The 20,578-nt window shown below is 52.4% G+C and overlaps 1 protein-coding gene across 1 annotated transcript in view; it reads left to right on the top strand.

Annotated features, from left to right (window-relative positions):
* Nucleotides 1-20,578, top strand: part of dnah2 (dynein, axonemal, heavy chain 2) — a 239,036-nt gene that overhangs the window by 43,218 nt on the left and 175,240 nt on the right. Inside the window, 10 exon segments of the mRNA XM_038786796.1 lie at nt 336-492; nt 2,372-2,611; nt 3,204-3,392; nt 4,192-4,339; nt 5,413-5,605; nt 11,035-11,235; nt 16,164-16,320; nt 16,419-16,593; nt 17,276-17,439; nt 18,307-18,468. Coding sequence (XP_038642724.1) covers nt 336-492; nt 2,372-2,611; nt 3,204-3,392; nt 4,192-4,339; nt 5,413-5,605; nt 11,035-11,235; nt 16,164-16,320; nt 16,419-16,593; nt 17,276-17,439; nt 18,307-18,468 — 1,786 coding nt within the window.

The following is a 20,578-nucleotide window of genomic DNA, read 5'->3' as shown; positions in this document are numbered from 1 at the left end:
ACAATGTTTAGCAAGTTTATTTGAACCCATTAGCTCTACCACTGAGGTGAGAGAGTGACCCACTGAAGCAATGCTAACATACTAATCTGTTTATTTTGGTTTATTGGGCAAATACATGGGCAAGTACAAATCCAAAAACTTCCCAAAACTAGTTGTGATAATTGCGAACTAACTGTGTTTAGTTACATGCAGTTGATGGGAATTATCTGGTGAATCACTCTAAAAGGGTGCCTTCTGAGGAATTTGCTCACAATGTGTGACAAAGGTCAGAGTGTGTAAATATGGGGTCTAGTTCGATCATTCTGCGCTGCCTAACGGGTCGCTTGTAATTTTAGAATCCTTGACGAGTTAACGAAGGAGCAGCGGAACCTCTTCCGAGACAGAATTAAATTCCTGGACAAGAAGATTGCCCCGGGGCTGACGAAGCTTCAGTGGTCAGCCAGGACACTGTCCAGTTACTTCATCGACGAGTGCCGAATGCAAGCTAGACAGGTGGGGCCGGCGATAGGATACTAGCTCCACACTCGGTGAGAGGGGAGCCATAGGCATTTCTCCCTTCTCTGTCCACTACAGCACACAATCCACCGCGCCGCTGTTCGTGGGTGACGTGGGCATGTGGGTGTGTCTGTCTGGGTGAGGTGACTGAGTGACAAGTGATTTCTGCTCATGTTTTCAGTCTAATCACTGCATGTTATTTGGAAGGCGTCCTTGGGAGTGTGTCAGTATTTATAGGAAGTCCCTGGGGAGTGCGTCAGTATTTACAGGGAGTCCCCGGGGAGAGTGTCAGTATTTACAGGGGGTCCCCGGGGAGTGTGTCAGTATTTACAGGGGGTCCCCGGGGTGTGTGTCAGTATTTACAGGGGGTTCCCGGGGAGTGTGTCAGTATTTACAGCGGGTCCCCGGGGAGTGTGTCAGTATTTACAGGGAGTCCCCGGGGAGTGTGTCAGTATTTACAGGGGGTCCCCGGGGTGTGTGTCAGTATTTACAGGGGGTCCCCGGGGTGTGTGTCAGTATTTACAGGGGGTTCCCGGGGAGTGTGTCAGTATTTACAGCGGGTCCCCGGGGAGTGTGTCTGTATTTACAGGGGGTCCCCGGGGAGTGTGTCAGTATTTACAGGGGGATCCCCGGGGAGTGTGTCAATATTTACAGCGGGTCCCGGGGAGTGTGTCAGTATTTACAGCGGGTCCCCGGGGAGTGTGTCAGTATTTACAGGGGGTCCCCGGGGAGTGTGTCAGTATTTACAGGGGTCCCCGGGGAGTGTGTCAGTACTTATAGGAAGTCCCTGGGGAGTGTGTCAGTATTTACAGGGGGTCCCCGGGGAGTGTGTCAGTATTTACAGGGGTCCCCGGGGAGTGTGTCAGTACTTATAGGAAGTCCCTGGGGAGTGTGTCAGTATTTACAGGGGTTCCCGGGGAGTGTGTCAGTATTTACAGGGGGTCCCCGGGGAGTGTGTCACTATTTATATGGAGTCCCGGGGAGTGTGTCAGTATTTACAGGGGGTCCCCGGGGAGTGTGTCAGTATTTACAGGTTGTTTCCGGGGAGTGTGTCAGTATTTACAGGGGGTCCCCGGGGAGTGTGTCAGTATTTACAGGGGGGTCCCCGGGGAGTGTGTCAGTATTTACAGGGGGCCCCGGGGAGTGTGTCAGTATTTACAGGGGGGTCCCCGGGGAGAGTGTCAGTATTTACAGGGAGTCCCCGGGGAGTGTGTCAGTATTTACAGGTGGTCCCGGGGAGTGTGTCAGTATTTACAGGGGGGTCCCCGGGGAGTGTGTCAGTATTTACAGGGGGTCCCCGGGGAGTGTGTCAGTATTTACAGAGGGACCCCGGGGAGTGTGTCAGTATTTACAGGGAAGTCCCCGGGGAGTGTGTCAGTATTTACAGGGGGGTCCCCGGGGAGTGTGTCAGTATTTACAGGGAGTCCCCGGGGAGTGTGTCAGTATTTACAGGGGGTCCCGGGGAGTGTGTCAGTATTTACAGAGGGTCCTCGGGGGAGGGTGTCAGTATTTACAGGGGTCCCCGGGGAGTGTGTCAGTATTTACAGGGGGTCCCCGGGGAGTGTGTCAGTATTTACAGGGAGCCCCCGGGGAGTGTGTCAGTATTTACAGGATGTTTCCGGGGAGTGTGTCAGTATTTCCAGGATGTTTCCGGGGAGTGTGTCCCTCTTTGCAGGGGCTGCCAGAATGAGGGAGGAAGGAATGGAATGATATGCTGACTGAGATGAAATGGGTCCGGGAGGAGACCCGCCTCGAGCAGAAACACCAACGTAGCCTCGTTGGGCCTGTTTCCGTCCTGCAGGTTCTGTGTAAATTGACGTCTATAAGTTTTGTTGAAGTGAGAGAGTTGATTAATGTGCTCTGAACTCCCAAATAGTTGCAGCTCACCATTGATGAGTACAAAGCTTCGAGCCTGGCGCTCAAACAGTACGCCTACCAAATGAGTGAGATGCTGCTGGTTCTTATCGACAGCAAGCGCACGTACAGCGACAAGGAGTTCAGCACAGCACAGCAATTACACCAAGAAAACGTCCAGGCGAAACTCTTAAAAATACACAAAGAGATTGTATCCATCATGCGGCAGACATATCTGGTCTTTAAGAGCGACGGGTCTGAGGTGAGTTGGATGGGCTGTGATGTATTTATGCAGTGGTTTACTGTGTCCTTTTATTTCTCCTCTGTCGTAATTGTTAATCCGGGTTCCTCCCTCTCGGGGTGAGGTTGCGCGCTGCGTGGGTTCACCCTGAAACAAAGAGGTTCAACCGTTCCTCCCGCAGGTACCTGCCATCCTTGGCTAATTGCTCCTCTGAGCGACAAGTGGTCACCGGAGGACCTTGGCAACCGACGTCCATTTTGTGCGCAGGGGCAGAACCCAAGGGCTGTTTGATTAGCATCATGAGGAATGGGAAGAGACAAAAGCAAAAGGACATCCTGTATAAATAGAAGAGAAGCACTCGACCTGTGGGACAGTGAGGCTGCCATGCAGGTCGCCGGTGTGGAATGGTACTGCCATGAAGGAGGCCGTTCCAGTTCATCCCATTGCCCTCTGGTCTCTCTCCTTTGGGCCTTGCTGTCCTTCCCACCGTCAAATGCTTTTCTTCCCTCTGGGTGGGGGGGTTTTGCCAGCTTTGCTAACCCAGTGAGTGTGACGATTGACCCCATTCTGATGTTTAATCTACCTTTCGGCCTTGCTCCCTGTGGCCTCGTAGGTGCAGCATTATTGGTTGCATTATGCCAAGAAGGTGGACCGAACGGTGGAGGAAGCCTTCAGACTCAACATTAAGCGGTCGCTGCTGGAGCTGTCCAAGGCCATCAACGGGGACCCGAAATCCACACCCAATGCCCTCTTCAGGGTCATGGTGACCCTTCTGGACGACACGCCGGGCGGTCAGCCACGGGTAGGGCCACCTCACCGCCGACTGTAGCCCATTTGGGGCGAAGGCTGCGGTCAATTGTCAAACTGCTTTTTTGTTGGGTGAGGGTATTTGTGGAATAAGGATCAGGGAAGAGTTGACGGAAGAGCGTAACCGGTCACGGGCAGAAGCTGAGTAAATTCAAGGAGGAGTTAGACTGATTTTTAATCGGTAATGGATTGAAGGGTTACGGAGAACGGGCAGCATGGTGGAGCTGAGGCCAAGCTGAGATCAGCCAGGATCGTATTGAATAGTGGTGCTGGGTCAAAGGTGAAATTGCTCCTGTTCCTAGTTCTGATGTTCTCAGAATGTTCTATTCTGCCTGATTTCACCTTCCAGCTCTGGAGTCTGTAGCCCTGTAGGTAACAGCACCTCGAGTGTAAATTTGATGGGCTGGATTCTCCGCCCCGCCGTGCCACATTTCTGCCTCAACCCGCCGGCGGGATTCTCCTTCACGCCGGCCGGTCAATGGGGTTTCCCATTGTGGGGCAGCCCCACGCCGTCGTGAAACCCCTGGGCGCCGGCAAAACGGAGAATCCGGCTGGCGGAGAATCCCGCCTGATGTTTTTGATCAATAAGGGGATTCCTTGATTAAAATGGAGATCAGGGGCCATGGGGCGAAGGCAGGAGAGTGGAGTAGAATGGTGTAGCAGGTCCAATGGGCCGAATGGCCTAATTCTGCTCCTATATCTTATGTTCTTGTGGTCTGTCCCTATTTTTCTATTTTGGGGCTTGTGTCCTGTGCCTTGGGGCAGCCGCTAATTCTCCACTCATCCGCTTTCAGGTGGAGTTTTCCCCAACTCTAGCCAGACTTGCAAACACTGTCAACAGCATCAGTTTACAGATTAAGAACACCCTCTCCATCTTCAAGCGCATCCCAGAGCTACTGACCAGGAGGAAATCTACCCTCATTCCAGTCCACCAAAATATTGGTAAGCGGTAATTGCGGGACTTCCGCCAGTTCTTAGTTGTGTTAAAGTTCAGGGAGCTGGCCTGGCTCCTGAGCAACATGTACCTCTGAGGTGTTGAATCGCAAAAACGGTACACCATGAAACGCTGCTCCTCGTCAAGCCACGCGTGCCTCTGGGCACGCACACGCGCACGCGCCCAGAGGCGCATGCGCACACACAGGCAAACGTGCACACAGACATACATACATACATACACAGCCACAGGCATACACAGGCATGCGCACACACAGCCACAGGCACACACAGGCATACATATGTACAGGCACACACACGTGCAAAGACAGGCACATGCACACACAGGCATGCATACATACATACACATCCACAGGCACACGCATACACAGCCACAGGCACACACAGACATACATATGTACAGATACGCACACGTGCATACACATGCACACACAGGCATGTATACATACACACACAGGCATGTATACATACATACACAGGCACAAGCACACACAGGCATACATACACACAGGCATACATACAGACACACATGCACACATGGGCATGCGCAAGCACACTGCATGCACACATGGGAATGCGCACACACATGCATAGGCATGCACACACGACACACATGGTTGCTCCATCATTCACTTAATTCACTTGAAATCTGTCCTATGTCGCCTCCCATTCAGGCAATGCCTCCGTTTTTAAAAAAAATTCTCAGATTTGTTTTCTGATTCCTCCATGGTCTCACCCTCTCCCTATCTCTGGAACTGACTCCAGCTCCGCAAGTCCCTGAGCTCTTTGTGTTCCTCCAATTCTGGAATCTTTCACACTCCCAATTGGCTCATTGGTGCCGGTGCCTTCAGCTGTCTGGGGTGGGAATGGTCTGGAATTCCCCCTCTAAACCTCTCCCCGCCTCTCTACTCCTTTAAAATGCTTTTTAAAATCTTACCAGCCTTGTGTTCTCCCGTCCTGATGCGGCTCGGTGTCAGAGTATGCATTGTTGGGGGTTTTTACTGCATCAAAGGTTCTACATAAACGCAAGTAGTTATTACAATGCCTTTCCCTCCTGGCAGAGAACGATGATGAGATCAAGAAGATCCAGGGCATGATCAACGGCGGCATGGCGACCAACGCTTCAAATCTTCAGAACTACCTCAAAACCTGGGACACCTATCGCGAGATCTGGGAGATCAACAAAGATTCCTTCATCCGCCGTTACCAGCGCCTCAATCCGGCCGTCTCGTCCTTTGATGCAGATATTGCCCGGTGAGAGAGTTCGAGGCAAGGTTCGAAATACTGCAAGGGGGAGGGGTTTAGAAAGGACTTCAAGCTAAACCCCCCCCCATTTCCAATCGATTTCTTTTTCGCTAGTTTGAGCCCATTTTTACCTCTGGCTGAGGTCACTGAATAATGATTGGGTATAGCAAACCCGCAGTCGTCTCCCAAGCCTGATAGTGTTCTTGTGCAGCTTGGTGTCAAAGTGGACCATCCCTACCGCACTCTGAGCACAGTGCATGATTCTGATCTCTCTATATCTTGGCTAGCCCACACTCTGAGCACTGTGCACGATTCTGCTCTCTCTATATCTTGGCTAGCCCACACTCTGAGCACTGTGCACGATTCTGCTCTCTCTATATCTTGGCTAGCTCACACTCTGAGCACTGTGCACGATTCTGCTCTCTCTATATCTTGGCTAGCCCACATTCTGAGCACTGTGCACGATTCTGATCTCTCTATATCTTGGCTAGCTCACACTTGGAGCACTGTGCACGATTCTGATCTCTCTACATCTTGGATAGCTCACACTTGGAGCACTGTGCACGATTCTGATCTCTCTATATCTTGGCTAGCCCACACTCGGAGCACAGTGCATGATTCTGATCTCTCTACATCTTGGATAGCTCACACTTGGAGCACTGTGCACAATGGGTCTCTATATATTTCTTTAAAATATATTTTATGGGCAGCATGTGGCGTAGTGGATAGCACTGGGACTGCGGCGCTGAGGACCCGGGTTTGAATCCCGGCTCTGGATCACTGTCCGTGTGGAGTTTGCACATTTCCCCGTGTCTGTGTGGGTTTCACCCCCACAACCCAAAGATGTGCTGGTTAGGTGGATTGGCCACGTTAAATGGCCCCTTAATTGGAAAAAAAATAATTGGCTACTCTAAATTTATAAACAGAAAACAAAAAAAAATATATATATTTTATTCCCCCTTCACTCCTAAACTCCCCCCACCCCCGCCCAAATCCTCAAACATGGACAGAAATGGCCTCCATCGTGAGTAAAACTGCTCTTTCCGCCTCCAAAGGGCAAAATCAATCTTTTCCCATCGTAAAAATTTGTACAGATCCCCCAACTACCCCCCCCCCCCACCTTAAACTGGGTAAGTCTCATCCTCGCACAATTGGAGGTCAATTTGACCCTCTACATTATTTAAGTCTAGGCCCCACCATCCCAGCTCTATCCCCAGCTCTTCCTCCCATGTTTGCTGCCACTAGCGCCTTCTCAACTCCATCTTGAACCACCCATAGATAGCCCCGATCTTCCCCCCACACATCCGGGGATAACAGTTAACAATGTATATCCGGTAGCCGAGGAAACGAGGGGAACTCCTTCAGTGCAAAGTCCCGCACCTACAAATATCCCGGCTCACTTACCCTGTACAAACAGGTCCCTTACCCACTCTATCCCCTCACCACGCCACCACCCATACATCGCATCCATCCCTCCAGGTATAAACCTACGGTTCCCCCGTACTGGGGCCAATACCGTCATATGTCCGAGCTTAAAGAGAGCCCCCCCCCCCCCCCTCCACCCCCCCGCCCTCCCCCGTCTTACCTTCTCCGCATGTGCCACCCGAATCAAACCTCCACCACGGTCTCTGTGCCCACCCCGTCTCAAACCGCGCGGTCATATAATGCGGCGCATGGCCTGAAATTACTATCCCTGCATATTCCGTCCCACAACTCCCGACAGCTTCCACGTCGTACCAATTGGACGCTTATACATTCACTAAAACCATCGGTGCCCCTGTTAAAATCCCACTCACCATCACAAACCTAACCCCCGGGCCCACACCTCCCTGACCACCACAAATGCCACCTTTTTGCTGAACAGGATCGCAACCCCCCCTTGACTTGGAATCAAACTCCGAATGGAAGGCCCTGCCCCACCCATCCCTCCCTTTTTTTTTTTAAAGAAAAGGACAATGCCTTTATTAGATTTGTTTGACAACACATTGTTCAGTGTTTCCAGCTATTGGGTTAATTCAAGTTCTTTTAGATCAACAAATTCCAAAAGCTTTCCAGGCTAACGAATCAAAATCCAACTGGATGGATGTTACTTAAAATATCTGGATTTAAGATTAAACAATATATCTTTGAATTTAAAGCACAACATTTCAGACATAAATCATTTGGACCTAATGTCCTGTTTGCGCTGTAGACATTATGTAACAAAGTACTGAACAAAGTTCCAGTGCATTAGACTATTTTGGACCAGGAGTTAACAGGTAAATGTCAACCTATAGAAAAGTTACAAGTCAATTCTCTCCTCCCCACAGCCAAGTTTATTTCTATCTTTAGCAATTCCAATTACACCACAGTCTAAACGACTTCCAGCATTTCCTGTTCGAGTGCTCTCATCATCTCCACCTTTTCCCAAGTCATCTTCCTTCTCATGAACCACAAGTGTACGTCCAATAATGGACCTTTCCCCAGAAAGATGGAGTTGATTATCCTGGATTTCAAAGGTAGCCACACCATCTCCATTAGCCTCCACATTGCCTAGATCACCAACATGTCTTTCTTCATCACCTGGTCCACCATGAGTTTTCGAAAACGGGTTGTAGTGAGGTCCTGCACTGATGCAGCCATTTGTATTATCTCCAAACGCATGAACATGGAACCCATGCTTTCCAGGAGTCAATCCAGTGATGCTTCCTTTTACAGTTACAGGTCCATCTCCATGCTAGCCCGAGCAGGCGCCCTAGATATAGCCACCCATCCCTCCCTTAACCGCATCTGATCCTTCAACCCTGGATGTGGCCCCTGCAGGAAAGCCACATCTGCCCTTAAACTCTTTAAGGTGTGCAAACCATGCCATTTAACCCATGCACATTCCATGTTACGATCCTTGCCAGAGGTTTCTGACCTTCCCATCTGCTGAGGTCTGCCAGCCTCACCTAACCCAAACCCCTCCCAACCATCCGCCCCTCACTGCTGAGCCTGTCCAAAATGGCTACCCCCTCCATCCTTACCTAACCCAAACCCCATCTAACTATCCGCCCCTCACTCACCCGAGGCTGTCCAAAATGGCTACCCCCTCCATCCTCACCAAACCCAAACCCCGCCCAACCATCCGCCCCTCACTGTGCTGAGCCTATCCAAAATGGCTACCCCTCCATCCTCACCTAACCCAAACCCCATCCAACTATCCGCCCTCACTCACCCGAGGCTGTCCAAAATGGCTACCCCCTCCATCCTTACCTAACCCAAACCCCATCCAACTATCCGCCCCTCACTCACCCGAGGCTGTCCAAAATGGCTACCCCCTCCATCCTCACCTAAACCCATCCAGAAAAACCAACTGCGTCTCTAGCCCTCCCCTGACACTCAGGTGATCCACTGCAGCCCCCACCCCCACAATGTTTCTGTTCACGAGCATACCCAGCGACCAACGTGATTCCCAGCTGAAGGTGCAAACAAAGGACCCCACCCAAACTACCCCCCCTCTGCTTACTCCATACCGCCCCCCGCCTTTGACCCACCCCAATACCCAACCAGCCTGTGCTGAAAACAACGGTCAGCACGCCAAATACTGCTCGTACGTAACACACCTTAAGACAAGTAACAATCAGAACGAAACGGCAGCAGTGAAAAACACACACGTGCAAGAAAACACCACAGATCAATTTCAAACAAAAACTGGATGAGCATAATATGGCGTAAACCATACAAAAGTCCCAACATTAGTCCTCCCCCCCCCCCAACCCATAATATGCCGTAAACCATACAAAAGTCCCAACATTAGTCCCTCCCCCCAACCCATGCTCCTTGGCAAAGTCATTTGCCTCCTCCCCATCAAAAAGTATCATCCACTGCCTTATTAAACCCTGCCCGTCTCTTAGCCAGGTGAGCCCTAATGTCTTGATCAATCTGGATCTGATTCCCCTGCCAGCCGCAGTCTCGAGTCGCCCTGGCCCATCTCAGAATCTTTTTCTTGTCCTGGAATCACCGTCTGAGGTGGCTCCCCAGCCCTCGGCCTCTGTCTCATGGACCGACGGGCATGATCCGTCTCTGGGGGCCTTGGCGAAGACCCTCTCTCCTCCGCCGACTTCTCAAACCTCCTTGAGACGTAGCCCGCTGGACACTCGTTCCTCAACTCCCTCCGGCAAACCCGCCATTTGCCAGCTTTGCTGCCTGGACCGGTTCTCCTGTTTGTCTACCCTCGCACGCAGCACCTTGCAGGCCCCTCCCCAGCATCGCCATCTCCGCCTCCAACAGAACAATCCGGTCACTAGTGTCTGTCACCCCCCCTTTCTACCTCTTGGATCATCGCACCTTGCTATTCCAAGCGCTTCTCCACACCATCCAAAGCCCTTCGACCAGTCTCCCTGCATCCCGTTTCGCTGTTGCCGAAATTCCCCCTTAATAAAATCCGTCATCTGCCCCACAAGCACTGCGGCTGACGACGACAACCCTTGTATGAACGGGCGGGGAACAGAGAGAAGTAGATCCTTGGAAAATAGGCGACAGGTAGAGATAAAGGATCCGGATCGGCACAGGCTGGGGGGGCCGAAGGGCCTGTTCCTGTGCTGTAATCTTCTTTGTTCTTACCCCTCCGTCATTTTTCCCAATGGTGCCGCGCCACGAGCAGCCTCCAAACCCCGCGCTACTGCTCTCACCGACATTTTACCGGGTATGATGTCCCACCGACATTCCACTCTGGGGGAGAAACTACCACCTTCCCCTTATTTCCCATTTATCCACAGAGTTCCCCCATTAAATGGGCAGAAAGGGTCAAAACCACCACCCCCAAGCAGGAGCCACCTTGTGTGCGACCGATCGGACCATGGCCAACACCGGACGTTGTGTCTCTCGATATCTTGGTTTGACCACACTTGGAGACCGGATCCGTGCCCTGTTCTCCCTGAGTGAAATCACTGGGCTCTTCAATTCAAAAGGGTGGCCTGATACAGGTCTTTAAAAGCACAAAAAAGTTTCCTGGGGAAGATATGTTGGGAAGACCAGAACTGGGGCCATTAATACCAAAGAGTCAATAATAATTCTATTAGGGAATTCAGGAGGAACTTTTTTATTGACCTGAAAATGTGGGACTCACTCCCACATGGAGTGGTCGAGGGCGGCACGGTAGCACAGTGGTTAGCACTGTTGCTTTGCAGCTCCAGGGACCTGGGTTCGATTCCCGGCTTGGGCCACTGTCTGTGCGGAGTCTGCACGTTCTCCCCGTGTCTGCCTGGGTTTCCTCCAGGTGCTCCGGTTTCCTCCTACAAGTCCTGACAGACGTGCTTGTTGGGTGAATTGGACATTCTGAATTCTCTCTCTGTACCTGAACAGGCGCCGGAGTGTGGCGACTAGGAGCTTTTCACAGTAACTTCATTGCAGTGTTAATGTAAGCCTACTTGTGCCAATAACAGATGATTATTATTAACTTTGCTCTTCCTTTGCAGCTACACGGAAGTGGCCAACAATGTCCAGAAGGAGGAGACAGTCGTGCAGATTCAGTTTGTCCTTCTCGATTGCTCTCCGTTGAAGTTCTCCCTGGTTCAACACTGCAACGAGTGGCAAAATAAGTTCACCACGCTGCTAAGTGAGATGGCAGGCCACATGCTGCTGGACTTTTGCCAGTTCCTTGAAAACAGTCGCAACAAGTGGGTATATGCTCCGCTCCCGTCTGTGCCTGTTTTGTGTTTCCGTCTGCCCGTTGGCCGCCCTCTCTTCACCATCACCTTCGGTTAATCGCGAAAGGGTGGGGTGCTTGCTCCTTTTGAAAGGTGGCTCTCTGCTCTCCTAATGGCTCTCACTCTCTCCCCGGTACAATTCCAAACCAGAGTCTTGAATTTCTCCCGCACCATTCGCTACCCAAGGTGGCCCAAAGTGCTTTATGGCCAATCGAGTACTTTTGAAGTGTAGTCCCTGTTTTAATGTAGGAAATTCGGCAGCCAATTTATGGACGGCAAGTTTCTCTGAACAGCACTGGGATAAGGACCAGACTTTTATTTCTGATAGCTAAGTGGTAAATAATAATAATCTTTATTAGTGCCACAAGTAGGGCAGCACGGTAGCATGGTGGTTAGCATAAATGCTTCACAGCTCCAGGGTCCCAGGTTCGATTCCCGGCTGGGTCACTGTCTGTGCGGAGTCTGCACGTCCTCCCCGTGTGTGCGTAGGTTTCCTCCGGGTGCTCCGGTTTCCTCCCACAGTCCAAAGATGTGCGGGTTAGGTGGATTGGCCATGCTAAATTGCCCGTAGTGTCCTTAAAAAGTAAGGTTAAGGGGGGGTTGTTGGGTTACGAGGAGAGGGTGGATACGTGGGTTTGAGTAGGGGGATCATTGCTCGGCACAACATCGAGGGCCGAAGTGCCTGTTCTGTGCTGTACTGTTCTATGTTCTATGTTCTAAGTAGGCTCACATTAACACTGCAATGAAGTTACTGTGAAAAGCCCCTAGTCGCCACATTCCGGCGCCTGTTCGGGTACACTGAGGGGTAATTCAAACTGTCCAATTCACCTGACAGCACGTCTTTGGGGACTTGTGGGAGGAAACCGGAGGACACGGGGAGAGCGTGCAGACACGGAAACCCACGCAGACACGGGGAGAACGTGCAGACACGGAAACCCACGCAGACACGGGGAGAGCGTGCAGACACGGAAACCCACGCAGACACGGGGAGAGCGTGCAGACACGGAAACCCACGCAGACACGGGGAGAACGTGCAGACACGGAAACCCACGCAGACACGGGGAGAACGTGCAGACACGGAAACCCACGCAGACACGGGGAGAGCGTGCAGACACGGAAACCCACGCAGACACGGGGAGAGCGTGCAGACACGGAAACCCACGCAGACACGGGGAGAGCGTGCAGACACGGAAACCCACGCAGACACGGGGAGAGCGTGCAGACACGGAAACCCACGCAGACACGGGGAGAGCGTGCAGATACGGAAACCCACGCAGACACGGGGAGAGCGTGCAGACACGGAAACCCACGCAGACACGGGGAGAGCGTGCAGACACGGAAACCCACGCAGACACGGGGAGAACGTGCAGACACGGAAACCCACGCAGACACGGGGAGAGCGTGCAGACACGGAAACCCACGCAGACACGGGGAGAGCGTGCAGACACGGAAACCCACGCAGACACGGGGAGAGCGTGCAGACACGGAAACCCACGCAGACACGGGGAGAACGTGCAGACACGGAAACCCACGTAGACACGGGGAGAACGTGCAGCCTCCGCACAGACAGTGACCCAAGCCGGGAATCGAACCCGGGACCCTGGAACTGTGAAACAACAGTGCTAACCACTGTGATGTAGGGCTGGAACCCATCAATTTACCCCAGCTTCTTGAGAATAATTCTTTTAAAATTGTATACGTTCCTTAGGGGACAAATGCTTAATTCCCTCAAGTGACCATCCGTTATCCTAACTGAGGTATGTGGTCTAAACCCCCCTTCCAGTCCAGCACCTTGAGCGCAAGTCCAAGTGCATTTTAAAAATGGCAAGAGGGTGACTGTCACACACTCCAGACCTCCACCATCTCCTGGGGGCAGCACCGCCGCACAGTGGTTAGCACTATGGCTTCACAGCACCAGGGTCCCGGGTTCGATTCCCGGCTTGGGTCACTGTCTGTGTGGAGTCTGCACGTTCTCCCCGTGTCTGCGTGGGTTCCGTCCGGGTGCTCCGGTTCCCTCCCACAAGTCCCGAAAGGCGTGCTGTCAGGTGAATTGGACATTCTGAATTCTCCCTCTGTGTACCCGAACAGGCGCCGGAATGTGGCGACTAGGGGCTTTTCACAGTAACACCATTGCAGTATTAATGTAAGCCTACTTGTGACAATAACGATTATTAACATTAAACTCCCCAACTCCTCTCTAATCATTCCACCAAGTGCTTTAAATCCTTGTCCCCTGCTTATTGTCCTCCGCTGATGGAAATAAATGCTTCCTGTCCTCTCCATCTCAACCCCTCGTAATTTTATTCAGGTCAATTAAACGTCCCCTCAACACCCTGGGTTCCAAGGAAAACATCCTCAGACTATGCAATCCTTTCTCAGACCCACGATTCTGTCTCTGGAATTCTCCCCTGTGCTCCCTCCAGTGTGTCCATACCCTCCAGTGTCCACACCCTCCAGTGTCCACACCCTCCAGTGTGTCCACACCCTCCAGTGTGTCCATACCCTCCAGTGTGACCACACCCTCCAGTGTGTCCATACCCTCCAGTGTGTCCACACCCTCCAGTGTGTCCATACCCTCCAGTGTGACCACACCCTCCAGTGTGTCCATACCCTCCAGTGTGTCCACACCCTCCAGTGTGACCACACCCTCCAGTGTGTCCACACCCTCCAGTGTGTCCACACCCTCCAGTGTGTCCATACCCTCCAGTGTGTCCACACCCTCCAGTGTGTCCACACCCTCCAGTGTGTCCATACCCTCCAGTGTGTCCACACCCTCCAGTGTGTCCACACTCTCCAATGTGTCCACACCCTCCAGTGTGTCCATACCCTCCAGTGTGTCCATACCCTCCAGTGTGTCCACACCCTCCAGTGTGTCCATACCCTCCAGTGTGTCCATACCCTCCAGTGTGTCCATACCCTCCAGTGTGTCCATACCCTTCAGTGTGTCCATACCCTCCAGTGTGACCACACCCTCCAGTGTGTCCACACCCTCCAGTGTGTCCACACCCTCCAGTGTGTCCATACCCTCCAGTGTGTCCACACCCTCCAGTGTGTCCACACCCTCCAATGTGTCCACACCCTCCAGTGTGTCCACACCCTCCAGTGTGTCCATACCCTCCAGTGTGTCCATACCCTCCAGTGTGTCCACACCCTCCAGTGTGTCCATACCCTCCAGTGTGTCCATACCCTCCAGTGTGTCCATACCCTCCAGTGTGTCCATACCCTCCAGTGTGTCCATACCCTTCAGTGTGTCCATACCCTCCAGTGTGTCCATACCCTTCAGTGTGTCCATACCCTTCAGTGTGTCCATACCCTCCAGTGTGTCCATACCCTCCAGTGTGTCCATACCCTCCAGTGTGTCCATACCCTCCAGTGTGACCATACCCTCCAGTGTGCCCATACCCTTCAGTGTGTCCATACCCTCCAGTGTGTCCATACCCTCCAGTGTGTCCATACCCTTCAGTGTGTCCATACCCTCCAGTGTGTCCATACCCTTCAGTGTGTCCATACCCTCCAGTGTGTCCATACCCTCCAGTGTGTCCATACCTTCCAGTGTGTCCACACCCTCCAGTGTGTCCATACCCTTCAGTGTGTCCATACCCTCCAGTGTGTCCATACTCCCCAGTGTGTCCACACCCTCCAGTGTGACCATACTCCACAGTGTGTCCATACCCTCCAGTGTGTCCATACCCTCCAGTGTGTCCATACCCTCCAGTGTGTCCACACCCTCCAGTGTGTCCATACCCTCCAGTGTGTCCACACCCTCCAGTGTGTCCACACCCTCCAGTGTGACCATACTCCCCAGTGTGTCCATACCCTCCAGTGTGTCCATACCCTCCAGTGTGTCCATACCCTCCAGTGTGTCCATACCCTCCAGTGTGTCCATACCCTTCAGTGTGTCCATACCCTCCAGTGTGTCCATACCCTCCAGTGTGTCCATACCCTTCAGTGTGTCCATACCCTCCAGTGTGTCCATACTCCCCAGTGTGTCCATACCCTCCAGTGTGTCCATACCCTCCAGTGTGTCCACACCCTCCAGTGTGTCCACACCCTCCAGTGTGTCCACACCCTCCAGTGTGTCCATACCCTTCAGTGTGTCCATACCCTCCAGTGTGTCCATACTCCCCAGTGTGTCCACACCCTCCAGTGTGACCATACTCCCCAGTGTGTCCATACCCTCCAGTGTGTCCATACCCTCCAGTGTGTCCATACTCCCCAGTGTGTCCACACCCTCCAGTGTGACCATACTCCCCAGTGTGTCCATACCCTCCAGTGTGACCATACTCCCCAGTGTGTCCATACCCTCCAGTGTGTCCACACCCTCCAGTGTGTCCATACCCTCCAGTGTGTCCATACCCTCCAGTGTGACCACACCCTCCAGTGTGTCCATACCCTCCAGTGTGTCCATACCCTCCAGTGTGTCCACACCCTCCAATGTGTCCACACCCTCCAGTGTGTCCACACCCTCCAGTGTGTCCACACCCTCCAGTGTGTCCATACCCTCCAGTGTGTCCATACCCTCCAGTGTGTCCATACCCTCCAGTGTGTCCATACCCTCCAGTGTGTCCATACCCTCCAGTGTGTCCATACCCTCCAGTGTGTCCACACCCTCCAGTGTGTCCATACCCTCCAGTGTGTCCATACCCTCCAGTGTGTCCATACCCTCCAGTGTGTCCATACCCTTCAGTGTGTCCATACCCTCCAGTGTGTCCATACCCTCCAGTGTGTCCATACCCTCCAGTGTGTCCATACCCTTCAGTGTGTCCATACCCTCCAGTGTGACCACACCCTCCAGTGTGACCACACCCTCCAGTGTGACCACACCCTCCAGTGTGTCCATACCCTCCAGTTCGCAGCCTCCTAACTTGCAGTTTCTTCTGCCTTGTGCCAATCTTTAGAGTCACCCACATTCCGCAGAACCTGGAAGAACTGACCTCAGGGGTCCAACTCCTGGAGCAGCTTCAGAACGAGCTCTCAAAGACCGAGGCGCGCATCACGCCCATCCACGAGCAGTTCAACATCCTGGAGAAATACGAGTTCCAAATCGAAGAAAGTGTAAGTGCACGGCTGGCGTTGTGAGGAGCTTTTGAGAGTGCCATTGCCCCACTCTCTTACCCTTTTCTGTTCCTCCCCCTCCCACCTCTCTCTCACAGGTCCAGCAGAGATTGGAATCGATGAACGGTGAGTGGATCAACTTCCAGCAGGCAATCGTCGAGAGTGAAGTCATGCTGAAGAAACAGAAGGAGAAATTCAGGAGTGGCCTCATCCACTCTGCGGAAGAGCTGAAGAAGAAGACTCACAGCTGCATTGAAGATTTTAACGCGAGAGGTAAACACTGAGAGTTGCTCCTCCTCCACCCCCCCATTTCCCGGTTTGGGTCATTGTCTGTGCGGAGTCTGCAAGTTCTCCCTATGTCTGCGTGGCTTTCCTCCGGGTGCTCCAGTTTCCCTCTATGGTCCAAAGATGTGCAGGTTAGGTGGATTGGCAATGATAAATTGTCCTTAGTGCTCAAAAAAAAGTTAGGTGGGGTAACTGGGTTACGGGGATGGGGTGGAGATGTGAGCTTAAGTAGGGTGCACTTTCCAAGGGCCAGTGCAGACTCGATGGGCCGAATGGCCTCCTTCTGCACTGTAAATTCTGTGATCACTCGATACCCCACAGTACTTCACAGCCACTGAGATACTCCTGGAGCGAAAGGTAGGCCATCAGGGTGGCGAAATTCCGTACACGGCGAGATCTCGCAAACTCTGATGTGATGATGACCAGGGCAGGAATTCTCCTGTCTTTACGATTCAGTTTCCCCAGGGAGGCAGGAAACCCAATCAGTTTGGTACCAGATTTGCGATGAGGGGTTCAGAGTCTATTTGATATTTTTCCTCACTGATGTTTATTATACAAAGTAAGGCCGGTGGCTTCAGAGTGATGCCGTCCACAGTGGCGTTGCTAACATAGGCCAGGATTTTCAGACAAACTTAAAGTTTCGTTTCCTGTTTTTTTTTCTCCTCCGCAGGGCCCTTCAACAGTTCAGTGAACACGGACACGGCCCTGGCCTTGATTGGTGAGCTCCGAAATAACCTCAACCTCCTGAAGCAGGAGGAAGAAACCATTCGCAACGGCCTCAATGTCTTCAAGATTGACCAGCCCTTGTCCAAAGAGCTACAGAACCTGGAGAAGGTAAAGGAGGCCGGTGTGGCCAGTCATACACGTGAAAGATCTATCCAACTCGCCCCGCTCCTCTCTCCTCTTTCCCCATGGCCCCTGCTAACCTTTCCTGCTTCCAGTATTTATCCAGTTCCACGTTGAAAGTTCCCGTTGAATCTGCTTCCGCCGCCCTTTCAGGCAGCGCCTTCCAGATCACAACAACTCGCTGTGTTTCAAAAAAACAGTCCCATCTTCCCTCAGGTTCTTTCCATAGTTGTCGATTGGAGAATTTAGAGCTGTTTTTCTTGGAGAAGATGAGGTGGAGAGGAGATTTGATAGAGGTGTTCAAATCATGAGGGGTCTGGACAGAGCAGATAGAAAATAGGAGCAGGCCATTCAGCCCATCAAAACATGCTCTGCCACTCAATATGGTAATTGCCAATCTTCTATCTCAAGGCCGTACTCCTGCTCTCTCCCCGTGCCCCTTTAGCGTCTCGGAATCTGCTGCTTCCTTCTTAAATACATTTAGTGACTCAGCCTCTGTGGCTTTCTGTGGGAGGGAGTTTATCCATTCACCACCCACTGAGTGAGGAGTGAAGAAACCTTCTCCACATCTCAGCCCTGGATGGTGACATCCCGTATCCATTCACCACCCACTGAGTGAGGAGTGAAGAAACCTTCTCCACATCTCAGCCCTGGATGGTGACATCCCGTATCCTGAGACTGTTGCCCCCCCCCCCCCCCCCCCCCCCCCCCCCCGCACCCGCCTTCTCCTGCGCCGTGAAACTCTTGCCAATCGCCTCGAATCTGTGTCGCTCCCGGCCACTGAGCCCTCCTGCCGCTGGAGCCGTTACCGTCAATCTTGCCGTGCATCGCTCACAACTTTGCTTTGGCCTCCAGGACCTTGACTTCCTGCAGCAGGCGTGGGAGGTCACCAAGCAATGGGAGGAATCGTGGGCAGAGTGGAAGGGAGGAAAGTTCAGCTCCTTACAGACGCAGATTATGGAGAACACTGCCATGGGGTACTTCAGAAGATTGAACAAGCTGAGCCAGATTCTTAAGGTATTTAACGCGCTACCTTCCCGCGGGCCCGCTTCAAATGGGCATACTGCTGAAATTTCTTTCTTCCTCTTCCTCCGCCTCCTTCCTCCCTGTTTCAGTGCTAATTTGGTATCCCATAGGGCAGCACGGTGGCCTAGTGGTTAGCACTGCTGCCTCACGGCGCTTAGGTCCCAGGTTCGATCCCGGCTCTGGGTCACTGTCCGTGTGGAGTTTGCACATTCTCCCCGTGTCTGCGTGGGTTTCGCCCCCACAATCCAAAAATGTGCAGAGTAGGTGGATTGGACACGCTAAATTGCCCCTTAATTGGAAAAAATAATTGGCTAATCTAAATTTTAAAAAAAAATTTGGTATCCCATAGCCGCCATTTCCCCAGTTGCCCCAGCTTGGTTCCTGCTCCTTATGACCATGCCTTGTGCTGCACAATATTGACCAGACGGAAAGGCCACGCTGCTGAGGGGCAGGGGCCGGTCATTTCCACAGCAGGACCAGCACCAGCCAGTCGCCCTGCTAGGTGGCAGTGGTGAATGTTGTCTGGGTTCGATTTCCAACCAAACCTGGAAAAGTCTTAATCGATTTGTTGCAATGATTTGTTTTCGGAACAACAGCCCATCAATTGCGTATGCAACGGAACGGAGAGTGAAACCCGTATAAAAAAGACATTCCCACATACGACGGCTGTGTACCCCAAGACTTTCTGGATTTTGGACTGACAACTGGGTCAGAACTTATTACACACCCATGCCCGGCTACAGGGTCGCCTTAGCGGCAGTACCATTGGACCAGTAATCCCAAAGCCCAGGCTGCACTTCGAATCTTACCTTGGCAGCTGGTGGAATTTAAATTCAATTAATAAAATCTGGAATTTTTTTTTTCATAGACAGTGACCAAGCCGGGATTCGAACCTGGGACCCTGGAGCTGTGAAGCCATAGTGCTAACCACTGTGCTACCCGTGAAAAGCTTGTCTCCGTAATGGTGACCATGAAACCATCATCGATTGTGACAAAAAACCCACCTGGTTCACTAATGTCCTTTAGGGAAGGAAATCTGCCATCCTTACCCGGTCTGGCCTACACGTGACTCCAGACCCACAGCAATGGGGTTGACTCGTAACTGCCCCCTCTCTGAAACGGCCAACGCTCAGTTCCAGGGCAGTTAGGGATGGGCAACAAGTGCTGGCCCAGCCCCGCTTCACCCACACCCCGTGTAAGAATACATTGAAAGAAAACTTGCAAGCAAGGTATGAAGATGGTGGGCATGGTCACTGAGAACTGGGAGGCCATCCCTGATGGAGTGTCTGAGCCACACCAGGCGATGCTAAAACGCAGAGCTGGCAACCCAGGCGCAGGCTGTTGTCTCAGGGGGCAGAAGACTCTGGAACCAGGCGCATTCCAGCGCCTTCCGCACACAGAGCCCGATTAGCAATGAAAACAGTTACTGGACCCGACCCTGGTCCTCCCCTTTCCCCCCCCACCCCAACAAGCTTCCTTTCTGTCCCTCACAACCCGCCTCTCGCACTCTCTCAATGTGAAACAGCGGCGAGTCTTGCGAATGAAGTGGATTTTAGCACAGTGGGATGTCCCTGCTCCCAACATGGCCGCAGCAGAGAAACCGCTCTAACTCTCGGATCGAATGCTTCCACGGCGGTGGCACTGTGGTTAGCACTGTTGCTTTACAACACCAGGGTCCCAGGTTCGATTCCTGGCCTCGGGTCACGGTCTTGCGGAGTCTGCACATTCCGTGTCTGCGTGGGTTCCCTCCGGGTGCTCCGGTTTCCTCCCACAAGTCCCGACAGACGTGCTGTTAGGTGAATTGGACATTCTGAATTCTCCCTCTGTGTACCCGAACAGGCACCGGAATGTGGCGACTAGGGGCTTTTCACAATAACTTCATTGCAGTGTTAATATAAGCCTACTTGTGACATTAAAGATTATTATTAAAGCTGGGTCTCCGGGCTACCACGTCTCTCGGTCACGATAGATACAGAGTAAAGATCTCCCCATTCCACTGAGAATTTATACAGTCGGTACGATGGCCGGTTTGAAAACAGGGGCGCCTGCAAACAAAGGATGGGTATTGCCGCTCTCCCCATGTCCCTGTAACTGTCAGCTA

The sequence above is a fragment of the Scyliorhinus canicula genome, chromosome 29 (assembly GCF_902713615.1).
Source record: "Scyliorhinus canicula chromosome 29, sScyCan1.1, whole genome shotgun sequence".
NCBI lineage: Eukaryota > Metazoa > Chordata > Chondrichthyes > Carcharhiniformes > Scyliorhinidae > Scyliorhinus > Scyliorhinus canicula.
Note: the sequence above shows the minus strand (reverse complement) of the source record. Positions and strands in the feature narration are given on the sequence as shown.